Raw genomic sequence first — 16,486 nt, forward strand, 5'->3', positions numbered from 1 at the left:
TATTTCAACAACAGGGGGTCAGACGTATATTTCAACAACAGGGGGTCAGACGTTTATTTCAAAAACAGGTGGGTCAGACGTATATTTCAACAACAGGGGGTCAGACGTATGTTTCAACAACAGGGTGTCAGACGAGTATTTCAACAACATTGGGACGTGTAAGGATCGCAATAAATTTCCATGTCAAATCATTCAAGATCAAAAGTTTTTATTCACATTCTCATTTCCATTCTCATTCTCAATTGTACATACATAGTTCATGTTCAAATATGGGGGCGGTCGGGTAGCCTAGTGGTTAAAGCGTTCGCTCGTCACGCCGAAGACCCGGGTTCGATTCCCGACATGGGTACAATGTGTGAAGCCCATTTCTGGTGTCCCCCGCCGTGATATTGCTGGAATATTGCTAAAAGCGGCGTAAAACCATACTCACTCACTCACTCACTCATGTTCAAATAAAGTTCATAATATGTATCACATCTTATCATCATCAATTATCAACAAATACACAAAACCTTATCCTCGTTGGAGTTGGAAGATTAACTGCACAGGAAAACTAAACAATAATAAGTTTGCAGTTCAATATGTAAATAAAACAATAACAATGTATGAAAATTACTGAAACAACAAAAGTTGACAAAAGACATTAAACTGTACCAAAATAACTACAAGAGCATTTGCACAGAAAGAAAATGCATAATATAATGTTATATGATGTAATTTAAATTGAAAATACTTGATGAAAATACAACTTTACTAGAATGTAAACATTAGTGATTGAAAACTGAACACATTATCTTTACGTCAGAAAAAAAAGTTACAAATACAACATTTTGGGAATTAAAATTGCTACAGAAATATATTGACAATGGAAAAGAAATACAAATGCATGAAAACACACCATTTTGGCAGACCCATATTCTTTTAATTCATTCTTTTCTTATTTTTGACCGCATGGGTCCTAATTCTCTCAATGCATAAACTAAAAAGCATGGCATTAAGCCTTAACAGACTTTCGTCCGTTGGTATCCTGAAGCATACATAAAATAACACTCTTTTTACTGTTAAATTTGGAATGAAAATTGAAGAAAATTTTAAACTTTAATAATTTGAAAAAAATTAAAGAAATTATTTTAGAGATGCTATTTTTTTACCGTAACAGGACGAGTATTTCCACAACATGTGGTGGGACGAGTATTTCAACAACAGGGGGGTCAGATGAGATGAGTATTTCAACAATATGTGGTGGGACGAGTATTTCAACAACATGTGTTTGGACGAGTATTTCGGGGCACTCAACCATCAGATTCTATCTTTCTGGCAACACAGGGATGCAACCTTCGGCAAACAGGTTGCCCAATTTAGCCATCTCTTTCAACCAGCAGGTGGATAAAAGGGGCAACCCCCGACCCTGGGTCCCCACGGGCAAAGTGTATGAGTACATTTCATGAAGTAACTGTTCAAACAAATAACATTGTTCGGATATGACAGAACCAGATGATTTATACTACACAAAAAGGGTTTTAGTCAGTGACATATTTTGCATTCAACCTATACTGCTTGTGTCAGAATTCTGTCCCTTACATGGACCCATACATCACTGTGAGGATCAGGGAAGTCATCAAGTTGGATGATATCCTCCTCGTCAGTTACATTCAGCAGCAGTTCAGGAAGTCGACCACGGTTCACGTTTCCCACCATGAGCAGAATCACTCTGTTAGGGTTGAGGTTGGAAATGTAGTAAGCTGTTGACTTAATGATAAAGTAGGACCAGGGGTCATCCAGGAAATCGTCGGACACAACCAGTACTGTCTTCCAGCTTTTGTTAATGCTTTCTACAACATGGTCAGCTACGTAAGGACCAGGTAGGAAATCTCTGTCGGGAAGAATAAGCTTCAGTCCAAGTAGATCCTCCAGTCCTATACGTAGATCTTGCATTACAAACTGAAGCTCTTCATCCGAGTGGGCTACGTAAGCATCTTTGTTGAAGTTTTGTCTAGTGACCCGCTGGATCCCACGACCCATCAGGACCAAAATGTGATGTGCAATCCTTGTCCAGTTCCGTGACACCAGCATGGCAGACACAAGTAGAAGAGCTATTAAACATATCAGTGTTATGGAGACTGGCAGCCAAAATCGACCTTGACATGAAGTCCAGTGGTAATTAAACTCGTTGTACACTGTGTGGGTTGTTGTAAGAGCACCATATTCAGTAACACATGAATAGTTCCCATTGCCGTCAAATGCTGAAAATATCCACCGAACAAACAAGAGAGACTGGCATGAGCAGGAGAGAGGGTTTCCCTTCAGCCTCAGGACCAGCTTGTTCTTCTGTCCGAGACTCTCCAACATATCCATTGTGTCATCGTCAAAGTAGGTGATGGAGTTCACTGTTAGGTCCAGGATGTGCAGGTCAGGCAGGTCATTGTGTTCAAAAGGAACAGACACAAGGTTATTTCTGGACACATTCAGACTGATCAGTGTCCTGATGGACCCCATATCCATATACCGTATGTCATTCCCTACTATCTCTAAATAACGTAAAGCATGCATCGTCTTTAGTCCCTCCAGTACTGACCCTCCTCTTCTGAGTGTTTCCTTGTCGAAACCCATATTGTTCAATGCAAGAGACGTCATATTTGGAAATGAGAGCAAGAAATCTTTGTCATCCCCCTACCTTCATTGCCGGAAAGATCGACTTCATTTAAGAAGCTCAACCCGTTAATTTGCTTTACAAAGCCCCATGCTCCATTGTAGGACAGATCTAATTTTGCTAAATGTGACGAACCTGTAACACCCGTTATGAAAAACCTCCCCAGGCGAGTAAACGTTCCCCTCAACATACAGATACGTAGATTAGGAGGAACACGTATTCCCGCCCCTACTGATTCTAACTTTGATACAGAACTATGTTCTGAAACAGCCATGTGCCTGGTAAGACTATGAAGTCTGTTTTGAGTCACTTTTAACTTAGGGTCAAGATTGCCTTCTCCTGAGTTATACATGTGGCTGTTGAATTTGTATTGGTCAGATAAATCTAAAAAAAAAAGATTTTTACATACACTCATTCGGAAAAATGTAAATGGATCCCCTAAAATATTGTTGTTTGATAAATCTAGATATTTAATACAACGCGAAAGGAGAAGTATAAAATTTTCGTCAAGGTAAATAATGTGGCTATTGCTGAGATCCAGATGTTCGATGCAAATATGTGTCAGATAAATTAGTGTTTCCTTGGTTATAAGCTGGCTTCGAAGGTTTCGATTTCGACTGACATACCTGTTGGAATTTCTCATGAGAACTTGAGATACGTTTTTACCATTAAGGCCATAGAACGCACGTAGAGCCATAGCAGTTGGTAAGGTCTTAACGTTTTCCAGAACTATTTTGGAAATATATTTGAAGGGTAGAAATGCTCCAGCATGAATTGCAAGAAGTTTGGAATCTTTTACATTCAGCACCTGTACAGATGTATTCTCAAAAACGGAGAATGTGTGGTTTTGTAAAACGGTAATAGCAAAATAAATACAGTCATCATCAGATTCAGTCCCTATATTCAAAGTTACCAGTTTTTGGAAATACCCAAATCCACTTCCAAATATGTCATGTTGGAACGTATCAATTGTCAGTGTTTCTAAATTTATTAACCATTTGAATATCCAATCCGGAGTAGTTCCTCTTATACGGCAGTCGTTGTTACCAATGTTCAACCCTGTAAGACTTTGTAGAGGACGGAAGACATCTTCTGGATAGGTGTGATTGTCCAGTTGGAGATTATTGTTATTAAGGCGTAAACTGAGAAGGAGGGATAAACCTTTAAATGCGTTTGCTTCCAACCGTGATACTTGACTGTTTACAATGTTCAAATACATCAATCTGGGAAGACGCACAAACGCCTGGTCCCTGAGAACTGTTATGTTGTTCCCGCTGAGATCCAGACTGACAGTGTTGGGAGGGAGATCACCAGGAACAGAGGTAAGGTTGAGGTTCTGACAGTCAACACGGCTGCCACCAAGCTGGGGGTCTGGCTTTATTTGACATGTCTTCTGGCTTGTAGAAGAGGTCACAGTTAGTGTCAGAATAAGGCTACAGATGATCTTCATTGTGATGGCAATTTGAATAGATCTCGGTTCTGTTCCGTGTTGCAGTTCTTGATCAGTTTTAGTTGAAATCTAGAATGTATGAAGAATATATGTAAATAAAAGAATCCGTAAAACATACTTCCCTACCTGCAAGCACATTGGAGTGATTGATTGATTGAGTGAGTGTGTTAAAATGGTAGTGTATCGGCCATATAATGGCTAGAATAAGGTATTAAAGAGTATTAAACGCTTTGAATATTATTAGACAGTATATAATATTAAACCAGTTTATAGATAACCAGGAAAAAAGGAAGATCACCGTACGAGGGACCATTTTTTATGCTAATTCAACCCCTAACGACGATGCAGCCACTAACAATTTTCGTTTATGACATAATTTACTAATTGTTAAACAATGCACTGCACTTCCTGTTAAAACAAAGAAATGATTAAGTGGTAGCTTAAATTTGTAAAAGGGTACTGATTGATCATGCGTTGAGATACGAATCCCTTGTGGTGGACAAATCAAGATAGTCAAGCAAGCCATGCTTTACTGTGATTTCTTCATCTAGACTGTCATCATCATCTTCGCCTAAATCCAACGACCCCAGTTTTCATAATGATATAAGAATTACTTAAAAAGAGGATATGCTGATTATTGTTCTAATTAAAATCCTCGAAGCTTTATTTTTTAGTCTTACAAAGCTCAAATTTGGTTTCTAAAAATACAGACTCAGCTATGTTAGAAAATACTAGTTAAGCGAAAGTAACAGTGTTTTGTATTTAACATGTTCTACCTGATTTTTCTATAAAAGATTTGTGTCATAACAATATTTATGAACGAAATTATGCCACTGAATACAACTTCTTATGGTAGACTGGCTTACAAAGCAGGAGCTTATGTTGAAACTACGTTTGGGAATGAATTGGGCATTGTCCAATGCGGGCGAAATCTATTCGCTTGGCTTGCCACCCATTCATATCTATCAGGTTACAGCGAGTGCATCTTCGAAGCCTTAATTAGGTTTTGTTAACAAAGACTGTCGAGTCTATTCTCCTACCTTTTTTATGTCATGTTGGTAAGATTCGATGACTGACGTATTGTCTCTTAAACGGGTACTGTAGTCTCAACGACTCGTTCCACATGTGGACATTTTGTGATATGAGCTCGAGATCATTGACAATATATTGTAATTACAGATAAGGCAAGACAACTGGTGACAGTAAACTTACACATACTCTCCAAAAGAAGTGCACATTCCAACAGTGAATAACCTATATTTTGACATCATTTCTAATATACTCATGGTTTTTTTTAAAAATAATCCATTCACCGTATTTTCAACAAACAATAAATCATGTCATAATAACTGGATATTATGCAAGAAGGACATGGATGGTTGGACTCAACATTTTCAATGTTGGAAATTATAAGATGTATATCACGGCGGGAATAAAGTAGAGAAATACTTCTGGAAAATATGCTTCATTGTTTGGGTTGGAATAACAGTAAAACCAATTACCAGGGATCGTGTTCGTCCTCGTTATTTCTGACTCCCGTGTGTAAAATCAGTATCGGACTCTATAAGGACAAATATTTTTAACACACTTAACATAACGATTCTTTCAATAGGCGTACCTGCTACGACGTTTCTCACAAGAAATAAACAAAGCCCTTACCCCTCTCGTGTCCTGGTTGAGGCTGGTTGATAAACATTCCCAAACCCAATGCTAGTGACATCCTGCTGCACATAGGACACATACTGATTCTTCGGGTAGTGTGTATCACATAACATTTGCTTCAATAGACGTTCCTGCTCTCCGCGTTGGGTGACCTTGGTTATGTGCGACCGGTGTATAAATACTTGTGCGTTGATGTGTGTACAATGTACATATATTGCGAGGGCTGAGTCATCTCAAAGCATAGGATTTTGTAAGAGGTGGGTGTGGCACATATTGCACTTGATGAAACTAACCTTCAGTGAATGTATGTGTTTACAGAAGGGCGCCGTATTCTGTCTGTTTGTGTGAGCGCGTCATAAAACCTTTTCAGCTGAGGGCAGTTGAGGGGGCATGCAAGTATTTCAACAACACATGGTGGGACGAATACTTCAATAGCATGTGGTTGGACGGGTATTTCAACAACATGTGGTTGGACGGGTATTTCAACAACCTTTGGTAGGACTAGTATTTCAACAACAGGGGATCGGACGACTGTTTCAACAACAGGGGGCCAGACGTATATTTCAACAACAGGGGTTCAGACGTATATTTAAAAAACAGGGGGGTCAGACGTATATTTCAACAACAGGGGCTCAGACAAGTATTTCAACAACAGGGGATCGGACGACTGTTTCAACAACAGGGGGTCAGACGTATGATTCAACAACAGGGGCTCAGACGTTTATTTCAAAAACAGGGGGGTCAGACGTTTATTTCAAAAACAGGGGGTCAGACGTATATTTCAACAACAGGGGCTCAGACGTATATTTAAACAACAGGGGGTCAGACGTTTATTTCAACAACAGGGGGGTCAGACGTATATTTCAACAACAGGGGATCGGACAAGTATTTCAAGAACAGGGGTTCAGACGTATATTTCAACAACAGGGGTTCAGACGTTTATTTAAAAAACAGGGGGGTCAGACGTATATTTCAACAACAGGGGCTCAGACAAGTATTTCAACAACAGGGGATCGGACGACTGTTTCAACAACAGGGGGTCAGACGTATATTTCAAAAATAGGGGCTCAGACGTTTATTTCAAAAACAGGGGGGTCAGACTTATATTTCAACAACAGGGGCTCAGACGTATATTTCAACAACAGGGGGTCAGACGTTTATTTCAACAACAGGGGGTCAGACGTATATTTCAACAACAGGGGGTCAGACAAGTATTTCAAGAACAGAGATTCAGACGTATATTTCAACAACAGGCGTTCAGACGTTTATTTCAACAACAGGGGGTCAGACGTATATTTCAACAACAGGGGCTCAGACAAGTATTTCAAGAACAGGGGTTCAGACGTATATGTAAACAACAGGGGGTATGACGTATATTTCAAAAACAGCTGGGTCAGACAAGTATTTCAAGAACAGGGGTTCGGACGTTTATTTCAAAAACAGGGGGGTCAGACGTATATTTCAACAACAGGGGCTCAGACAAGTATTTCAACAACAGGGGTTCAGACGTATATTTCACCAACAGGGGGTCTGACGTATATTTCAAAAACAGGGGGCTCAGACGTATATTTCAAGAACAGGGGCTCAGACAAGTATTTCAAGAACAGGGGATCAGACGTATATTACACCAACAGGGGGTCTGACGTTTATTTCAAGAACAGGGGGTCAGACAAGTATTTCAAGAACAGGGGTTCAGACGTTTATTTCAAAAACAGGGGGGTCAGATGTATATTTCAACAACAGGGGCTCAGACAAGTATTTCAACAACAGGGGTTCAGACGTTTATTTCAAAAACAGGGGGGTCAGATGTATATTTCAACAACAGGGGATCGGACGACTGTTTCAACAACAGGGGGTCAGACGTATATTTCAACAACAGGGGGTCACACGTATATTTCAAAAACAGGGGGGTCAGACGTATATTTCACCAACAGGGGGTCTGACGTATATTTCAACATCAGGGGGTCAGACCTATATTTCAACAACAGGGGATCGAACGATTGTTTCAACAACAGGGGGTCAGACGTATATTTCAACAACAGGCGCTCAGACGTTTATTTAAAAAACAGGGGGGTCAGACGTATGTTTCAAGAACAGGGGGGGTCAGACGTATATTTCAACAACAGGGGGTCAGACGTATATTTCAACAACAGGGGGTCTGACGTATATTTCAAAAACAGGTGGTCACACGTATATTTCAACAACAGGGGGTCAGACGTATATTTCAACAACAGGGGGTCAGACGTATATTTCAACAACAGGGGGTCAGACGTATATTTCAACAACATTTGGTCACACGTATATTTGAACAACAGGGGTTCAGACGTATATTTCAACAACAGGGGGTCAGACGTATATTTCAAGAACAGGGGATCGGACGACTGTTTCAACGACAGGGGGTCAGACGTATATTTCAACAACAGGGGCTCAGACGTTTATTTCAAAAACAGGGGGGTCAGACGTATATTTCAACAACAGGGGCTCAGACGTTTATTTCAAAAACAGGGGGTCAGACTTTTATTTCAACAACAGGTGGGTCAGACGTATATTTCATCAACAGGGGGTCAGACGCATATTTCAACAACAAGGGGGTCAGACGTCTATTTCAACAACAGGGGTTCAGACGTTTATATCAATAACAGGGGGGTCAGACGTATATTTCAACAAGACGGGCTCAGACAAGTATTTCAAGAACAGGGGGCCAGACGTATATTTCAACAACAGGGGGTCAGACGTATTTTTCAAGAACAGGGGATCGGACGACTGTTTCAACGACAGGGGGTCAGACGTATATTTCAACAACAGGGGCTCAGACGTTTATTTCAAAAACAGGGGGGTCAGACGTATATTTCAACAAGAGGGGGTCACACGTATATTTCAACAACAGGGGGTCAGACGTATATGTCAACAACAGGGGCTCAGACAAGTATTTCAAGAACAGGGGTTCAGACGTTTATATCCAAAACAGGGGGGTCAGACGTATATTTCAACAACAGGGGCTCAGACAAGTATTTCAACAACAGGGGGATCAGACAAGTATTTCAAGAACAGGGGTTCAGACGTATATTTCAGCAACAGGGGCTCAGTCGTAAATTTCAACAACAGAGGGTCAGACGTATATTTCAACAACAGGGGATCGGACAAGTGTTTCAACAACAGGGGGTCAGACGTATATTTCACCAACAGGGGGTCAGACGTATATTTCAACAACAGGGTGTCAGACGAGTATTTCAACAACATTGGGACGTGTAAGGATCGCAATAAATTTCTATGTCAAATCATTTAAGATCAAAAGTTTTTATTCACATTCTCATTTCCATTCTCATTCTCAATTGTACATATGTCATATGTCAAACATCATATTTCATGGAGAATATAATTCAATGTTATTGTTAGTTCATGTTCAAATATGGGGCAGTCGGGTAGGCTAGTGGTTAAAGCGTTCGCTCGTCACGCCGAAGACCCGGGTTCGATTACCGACATGGGTACAATGTGTGAAGCCCATTTCTGGTGTCCCCCGCCGTGATATTGCTGGAATATTGCTAAAAGCGGCGTAAAACCATACTCACTCACTCACTCACTCATGTTCAAATAAAGTTCATAATATGTATCACATCTTATCATCATCAATTATCAACAAATACCCAAAACCTTCTCCTCGTTGGAGTTGGAAGATTGACTGCAAAGGAAAAATAAACAATAATAAGTTTGCAGTTCAATATGTAAACAAAACAATAACAATGTATGAAAATTACTGAAACAAAAAAAGTTGACAAAAGACATTGACAAATTGTACCAAAATAATTACAAGAGCATTTGCACAGAAAGAAAATGCATAATATAATGTTATATGATGTAATTTAAATTGAAAATACTTGATGAAAATACAACTTTACTAGAATGTAAACATTAGTGATTGAAAACTGAACACATTATCTTTACGTCAGAAAAAAAAGGTTACAAATACAACATTTTGGGAATTAAAATTGCTACAGAAATATATTGACAATGGAAAAGAAATACAAATGCATGAAAACACACCATTTTGGCAGACCCATATTCTTTTAATTCATTCTTTTCTTATTTTTGACCGCATGGGTCCTAATTCTCTCAATGCATAAACTAAAAAGCATGGCATTAAGCCTTAACAGACTTACGTCCCTTGGTATCCTGAAGCATACATTAAATAACACTCTTTTTACTGCTAAATTTGGAATGAAAATTGAAGAAAACTTTTAACTTTAATAATCTGGAAAAAATAATAGAAATTATTTTAGAGATGCTATTTTTTTACCGTAACAGGACGAGTATTTCCACAACATGTGGTGGGACGAGTATTTCAACAACAGGGGGGGCAGACGAGTATTTCAACAACATGTGGTGGAACAGTTATTTCGACAACAGGGGGGGGGGGGGGGGGGGTTAGACGAGTATTTTAACATGTGTTTGGACGAGTATTTCAACAACATGTGTTTGGACCAGTATTTCGGGGCACTCAGCCATCAGATTCCTTCTCTCTGGCAACACAGGGATGCAACCTTCGGCAAACAGGTTGCCCAATATAGCCATCTCTTTCAACCAGCAGGTGGATAAAAGGGGCAACCCCCGACCCTGGGTTCCCACGGGCAAACAGTATAAGTATATTTCATGAAGTAACTGTTCAAACAAATAACATTGTTCGGATATGACAGAACCAGATGATTTATACTACACAGAAAGGGTTTTAGTCAGTGACATATTTTACATTTAACATATACTGCTTGTGTCAGAATTCTGTCCCTTACATGGACCCATACATCACTGTGAGGATCAGGAAAGTCATCTAGTTGGATGATATCCTCCTCGTCAGTTACATTCAGCAGCAGTTCAGGTAGTCGACCACGGTTCACGTTTCCCACCATGAGCAGAATCACTCTGTTAGGGTTGAGGTTGGAAATGTAGTAAGCTGTTGACTTAATGATAAAGTAGGACCAGGGGTCATCCAGGAAATCGTCGGACACAACCAGTACTGTCTTCCAGCTTTTGTTAATACTTTCTACAACATGGTCAGCTACGTAAGGACCAGGTAGGAAATCTCTGTCGGGAAGAATAAGCTTCAGTCCAAGTAGATCCTCCAGCCCTATACGTAGATCTTGCATTACAAACTGAAGCTCTTCATCCGAGTGGGCTACGTAAGCATCTTTGTTGAAGTTTTGTCTAGTGACCCGCTGGATCCCACGACCCATGAGGACCAAAATGTGATGTGCAATCCTTGTCCAGTTCCGTGACACCAGCATGGCAGACACAAGTAGAAGAGCTATTAAACACATCAGTGTTATAGAGACTGGCAGCCAAAATCGACCTTGACATGAAGTCCAGTGGTAATTAAACTCGTTGTACACTGTGTGGGTTGTTGTAAGAGCACCATATTCAGTAACACATGAATAGTTCCCATTGCTGTCAAAGGTAACCGACGATGAAAATATCCACCTAACAAACAAGAGAGACTGGCATGAGCAGGAGAGAGGGTTTCCCTTCAGCCTCAGGACCAGCTTGTTCTTCTGTCCGAGACTCTCCAACATATCCATTGTGTCGTCGTCAAAGTAGGTGATGGAGTTCACTGATAGGTCCAGGATGTGCAGGTCAGGCAGGTCATTGTTTTCAAAAGGAACAGACACAAGGTTATTTCTGGACACATTCAGACTGATCAGTGTCCTGATGGACCCCATATCCATATAACGTATGTCATTCCCTAATATCTCTAAATAACGTAAAGCATGCATCGTCTCTAGTCCCTCCAGTACTGACCCTCCTCTTCTGAGTGTTTCCTTGTCGAAGCCCATATTGTTCAATGCAAGAGACGTCATATTTGGAAATGAGAGCAAGAAATCTTTTGTCATACCCCTACCTTCATTGCCAGAAAGATCGACTTCATTTAAGAAGCTCAACCCTTTAATTTGCTTTACAAAGCCCCACGCTCCATTGTAGGACAGATCTAATTTTGCTAAATGTGACGAACCTGTAATACCCGTTATAAAAAACTCCCCAAAATAACTAGTTATTCCCCTTAATATACAGATACGTAGATTAGGAGGAAAACGTATTCCCGCCCCTACTGATTCTAACTTTGATACAGAACAATTTTCGGGACTAATTCTGTGCCTATAAAGATTATAGAGTCCGTTGTCAGTCACTTTAATTTGAGATTTTAAACTGCCTTGTCCTAAGTCATACCTGCGTTTAATAAATTTATGTTGATCAGAAGCATCTAAAAACAACAGATGTTTACATAAACTCATTTGGAGAAATATAGCTTCATCCCCTAAAATATTGTTATTTGATAAATCTAGATATTTAATACAACGCGAAAGGACAAGTATTGAATTTTCAGCAAGGTAAATAATGTTGTTATAGCTGAGATCCAGATGTTCGATGCAAATATGTGTCAGATAAATTAGTGTTTCCTTGGTTATAAGCTGGCTTTGAAGGTTTCGATTTCGACTGACATATTTGTTGGAATTTCTCATGAGAACTTGAGATACGTTTTTACCATTAAGGCCATAGAACGCACGTAGAGCCATAGCAGTTGGTAAGGTCATTACGTTTTCCAGAACTATTTTGGAAATATTTTTGAAAGGTAGAAATGCTCCAGCATGAATTGCAAGAAGTTTGGAATCTTTTACATTCAGCACCTGTACAGATGTATTCTCAAAAACGGAGAATGTGTGGTTTTGTAAAACGGTAATAGCACTGTAAATACAGTCATCATCAGATCCAGTCCCTATATTCAAAGTTACCAGTTTTTGCAAATACCCAAATCCACTTCCAAATATTTCTCGTTGGAACGTATCAATTGTCAGTGTTTCTAAATGTATTAACCATTTGAATATCCAATCCGGAGTAGTTCCTCTTATACGGCAGTCGTTGTTACCAATGTTCAACCCTGTAAGACTTTGTAGAGGACGGAAGACATCTTCTGGATAGGTGTGATTGTCCAGTTGGAGATTATTGTTATTAAGGCGTAAACTGAGAAGGAGGAATAAACTTTTAAATGCGTTTGCTTCCAACCGTGATACTTGACAGTTTACAATGTTCAAATACAACAATCGGGGAAGACGCACAAACGCCTGGTCCCTGAGAACCGTTATGTTGTTCCCGCTGAGATCCAGACTGACAGTGTTGGGAGGGAGATCACCAGGAACAGAGGTAAGGTTAAGGTTCTGACAGTCAACACGGCTGCCACCAAGCTGGGGGTCTGGCTTTATTTGACATGTCTTCTGGCTTGCAGAAGAGGTCACATTTAGAGTCAGGATAAGGCCACAGATGATCTTCATTGTGATGGCAATTTGAAATGACCTCAGGTCTGTTCCGTGTTGCAGTTCTTGTTGTCAGTTTTAGTTGGAGCCTGGAATGTTTGAAAAATTGGTCACAAGGCTCACGACATCATACATGTCAAAATGCAGTATAATAAAATGTAAACAAGAATGCGCCAAAGTTGCCTTCCTACGAGCATCCACATCGGATTACACTCAATCAGTCATATGCTTACTTGAGGACTGAACTTAAGTATCAAAGTGATTGCTATGGATGGGGAGTCTGGACTAATTTAACTTTTTGACAGAACTTCAGTTATACCACGGATTATCAGCATAATGCAACAGTGAGAATCTAAGGGACGGACCATTTGATATTCTGGTGGAGGCCTGGGATTTTTATTCGAGTCCCTTTACAAGTTTAGTAAAAAAAATGAAACGTTCGCTCGTCACGCCGTACAATGTGTGACCCCCATGTCTGGTGTACCCCACAGTGATATTGCTGGTTAATTGCGTAAAGCGGCGTTAAATCAAACTCACTCGCATCGCCAGAGAATAACCAAATCCGCACGCACATGTTGCGTCTACGACAGTTAAACTATTGCACAGGGTAACACTTAATGGTGGGTTCAGCTATCCTAAACCGCTTATATGTCCGTCCGAGAAAGTACGTTTTCACAAACGTTACAGGAAACAAATTTAATGCGAGTCATCAATACGAAGCCAAAGCAAGCTTTTACAAAACAATAAATTTCCTGAACTGTTTAGTGAAAACACGCATGTTTGGAACAACATAAACCATATTAATTTCAATTCATTCCCTGTTGTCCCCTTGCGCAGTGTTTTTGACTTCTATGCGATTACCTCCCTAACATACTGAATTTGATAAACACTGTCTTTCAACAGTATGTGAGCGCAGTAGCCTATTCAGGCTTTTTTCTCATCCGATGTCTACATCCTACTACATATAGGACACATTGTAATGTGTTCGCAGATGATTATCTGTCTGTCTGTCTGTCTGTCCGTCTCTAGCTCTCCCACTCTCTCTCCCTCTCTCTCCCCTCTCTCCTCTCAATCTCTCTCTCCCCCTCTCTCCTCTCTCTCGCTCTCTCCCTCTCTCTTCCTCTCTAGCTCTCCCTCCCTCCCCCTCCCTCCCCTCTCTCTCCTCTCTCTTTCACTCTCTCTCTCTCTCTCTCTCTCTCAAGCTCTCTCACTCTGTGTGTGTGAATCAGAGATTCGTATATGTATATTAACAACTAACAGATAAACAATACCCTGTAACATTGGTTTCAATAGACGTACCTGCTACCATGCTCCTCGCACTGAATCCAAACAAATCCTCACCTCATTTGTGACCCTGTTTAAGTGAAACTGTAGAACTACTTCCACCTAACACATACACGTGAAACTGTAGAACTACTTCTGCCTAACACATACTGTTGCGTGTTAATGTCCATGTTTCGCTAGGGCTGATGGTTAAAAGGAACAGATGCATTTACCATCATCATCTTCGCCTAAATCCAACAATCCCAGTTTTCACAATGATATAAGAACTACTTAAAAAAGGATATGATCATTATTGTTCTAATTAAAATCCTCAAAGTTTTATTTTTAAGTCTTACATAACTCAACTTAGTTTCTAAAAAGCCCAGACTCAGCTATGTTAGAAAATACTAGTTTCAATCTTAAACACCTCATTGGCGAAAATAACAGTGTTTTGTATTTAACATGTTCTACCTGATTTTACTATAAAAGATTTGTGTCATAACAATATTTATGAACGAAATTATGCCAATGAATACAACTTCTTATGGTAGGCTGGCTTAAAAAGCAGGAGCTTATGTTGAAACTACGTTTGGGAATGTATTGGGCATTGTCCAATGCGGGCGAAATCTATTTGCTTGGCTGGCCAGTGTTAGATTTACAAATTTAGTCACTGGCATCTAAATGCGGAGTCAGGATTTTAGAAAATATGTATATTTTCGAAATAGTATGAAGTATCATGATTGAAATAGGTTTCATAATATTTTATTTCTTAAAAAAAGAATTCTTCCCATTCTATTTCATAAAATGTCAAAGTTTATGTCTATTTGGTAACTACGTACTCCAGTCTGTTTCGTTTTTTTCAATGATCATAGTTTTCGTTTTTCCCGGTGTTCTCCACACATAGCCCACGTGAGGTCCATGTGGGGTTTGACATTTTTACGATATGGCAGCAAAAAATCATAATTTCCCCGTTATAATCGCACGATGTTTGTTTAATATCAGTCTGCAACCCAATCTGTGCCCCACCACGAAAACAATGACGTAGCACTCACCTGACCTATCACGTATCACACCTGTGAACCTAGTACAACCTACTACGTAGCACACACCTGTACACACTTGACATTCACAATGGCGGAATATTTGATGATTTTTGATCTGAATAGTTTCGTGAATACTGTACATAAATGACAAACGACTATATCAGGTGAAATTACATTTAATTTCTCAATTATTCTCACCTTATACAAATAATAATTGTCTTTGACGACATGAATCTTAAGCTCAGATTGTTAATCGCTAAAAATGCGATGTAACGTGCGTATTGTTGAAACACTGAGTCTCCGGAGAAGTGAATTGCCATTTTTCTGTAATGTCATTTTACCAAAATAGAATTCTTCGATATTTATCGATTATTGATCGATATGTGACTACCGATAATCGATCTGAGTAATCCATAACGATAACCAGCCCTAGAAATTATAAGATGTATATCACGGCGGGAATAAAGTAGAGAAATACTTCTGGAAAATATGCTTCCTTGTTTGGGTTGGAATAACAGTAAAACCAATTACCAGGGTTCGTGTTCGTCCTCGTTATTTCTGACTCCCGTGTGAAAAATCAGTATCGGACTCTATAAGGACAAATACTTGTAACACACTTAACATAACGATTCTTTCAATAGGCGTACCTGCTACGACGTTTCTCACAAGGAATAAACAAAGCCCTTACCCCTCTCGTGTCCTGGTTGAGGCTGGTTGATAAACATTCCCAAACCCAATGCTAGTGACATCCTGCTGCACATAGGACACATACTGATTCTTCGGGTAGTGTGTATCACATAACATTTGCTTCAATAGACGTTCCTGCTCTCATGTTCCTCTCGTTGGGTGACCTTGGTTATGTGCGACCGGTGTATAAATACTTGTGCGTTGATGTGTGTACAATGTACTTATATTGCGAGGGCTGAGTCATCTCAAAGCATAGGATTTTGTAAGAAGTGGGTGTGGCACATATTGCACTTGATGAAACTAACCTTCAGTGAATGTATGTGTTTACAGAAGGGCGCCGTATTCTGTCTGTTTGTGTGAGCGCGTCATAAAACCTTTTCAGCTGAGGGCAGTTGAGGGGGCATGCAAGTATTTCAACAACACATGGTGGGACGAA

At 39.9% G+C, this 16,486-nt stretch overlaps 2 protein-coding genes across 5 annotated transcripts in view; both read right to left on the bottom strand.

Moving 5' to 3' along the window:
* Positions 1 to 191: 191 nt before the first annotated feature.
* The window catches only part of LOC124148339 (toll-like receptor 4), a 39,530-nt gene continuing 23,235 nt past the window's right edge, over positions 192 to 16,486 (bottom strand). For 2 of the 4 annotated variants that reach the window (XM_048380890.1, XM_048380892.1), the window contains exons 1-2: positions 5,760 to 5,890; positions 192 to 4,169 (exon numbers count right to left, since the gene is read on the bottom strand). In XM_048380890.1, the coding sequence (XP_048236847.1) occupies positions 2,631 to 4,100 (1,470 nt within the window). In that variant the 5' untranslated portion in view covers positions 4,101 to 4,169; positions 5,760 to 5,890 and the 3' untranslated portion in view covers positions 192 to 2,630. Of the gene's footprint in view, positions 4,170 to 5,759; positions 5,891 to 16,486 lie in introns of those variants that run through there. The other 2 variants (XM_048380891.1, XM_046519376.2) reach the window with 1 other exon arrangement.
* On the bottom strand, positions 10,490 to 11,679 carry LOC125372043 (toll-like receptor 4). Its single transcript, XM_048380917.1, has one exon. It carries the CDS (start codon positions 11,639 to 11,641, stop codon positions 10,490 to 10,492), a length of 1,152 nt encoding a protein of 383 aa, XP_048236874.1. The 5' UTR covers positions 11,642 to 11,679.

Source organism: Haliotis rufescens, unplaced genomic scaffold, assembly GCF_023055435.1.
Source record: "Haliotis rufescens isolate VD_foot unplaced genomic scaffold, xgHalRufe1.0.p SCAF_34, whole genome shotgun sequence".
In the NCBI taxonomy this organism is placed as follows: Eukaryota; Metazoa; Mollusca; class Gastropoda; order Lepetellida; family Haliotidae; genus Haliotis; species Haliotis rufescens.

What these genes read in the sequence shown, in the direction of transcription:
- LOC125372043 (XM_048380917.1), bottom strand. Translation starts at nt 11,641, where the DNA reads ATGACAAAAGATTTCTTGCTCTCATTTCCAAATATGACGTCTCTTGCA.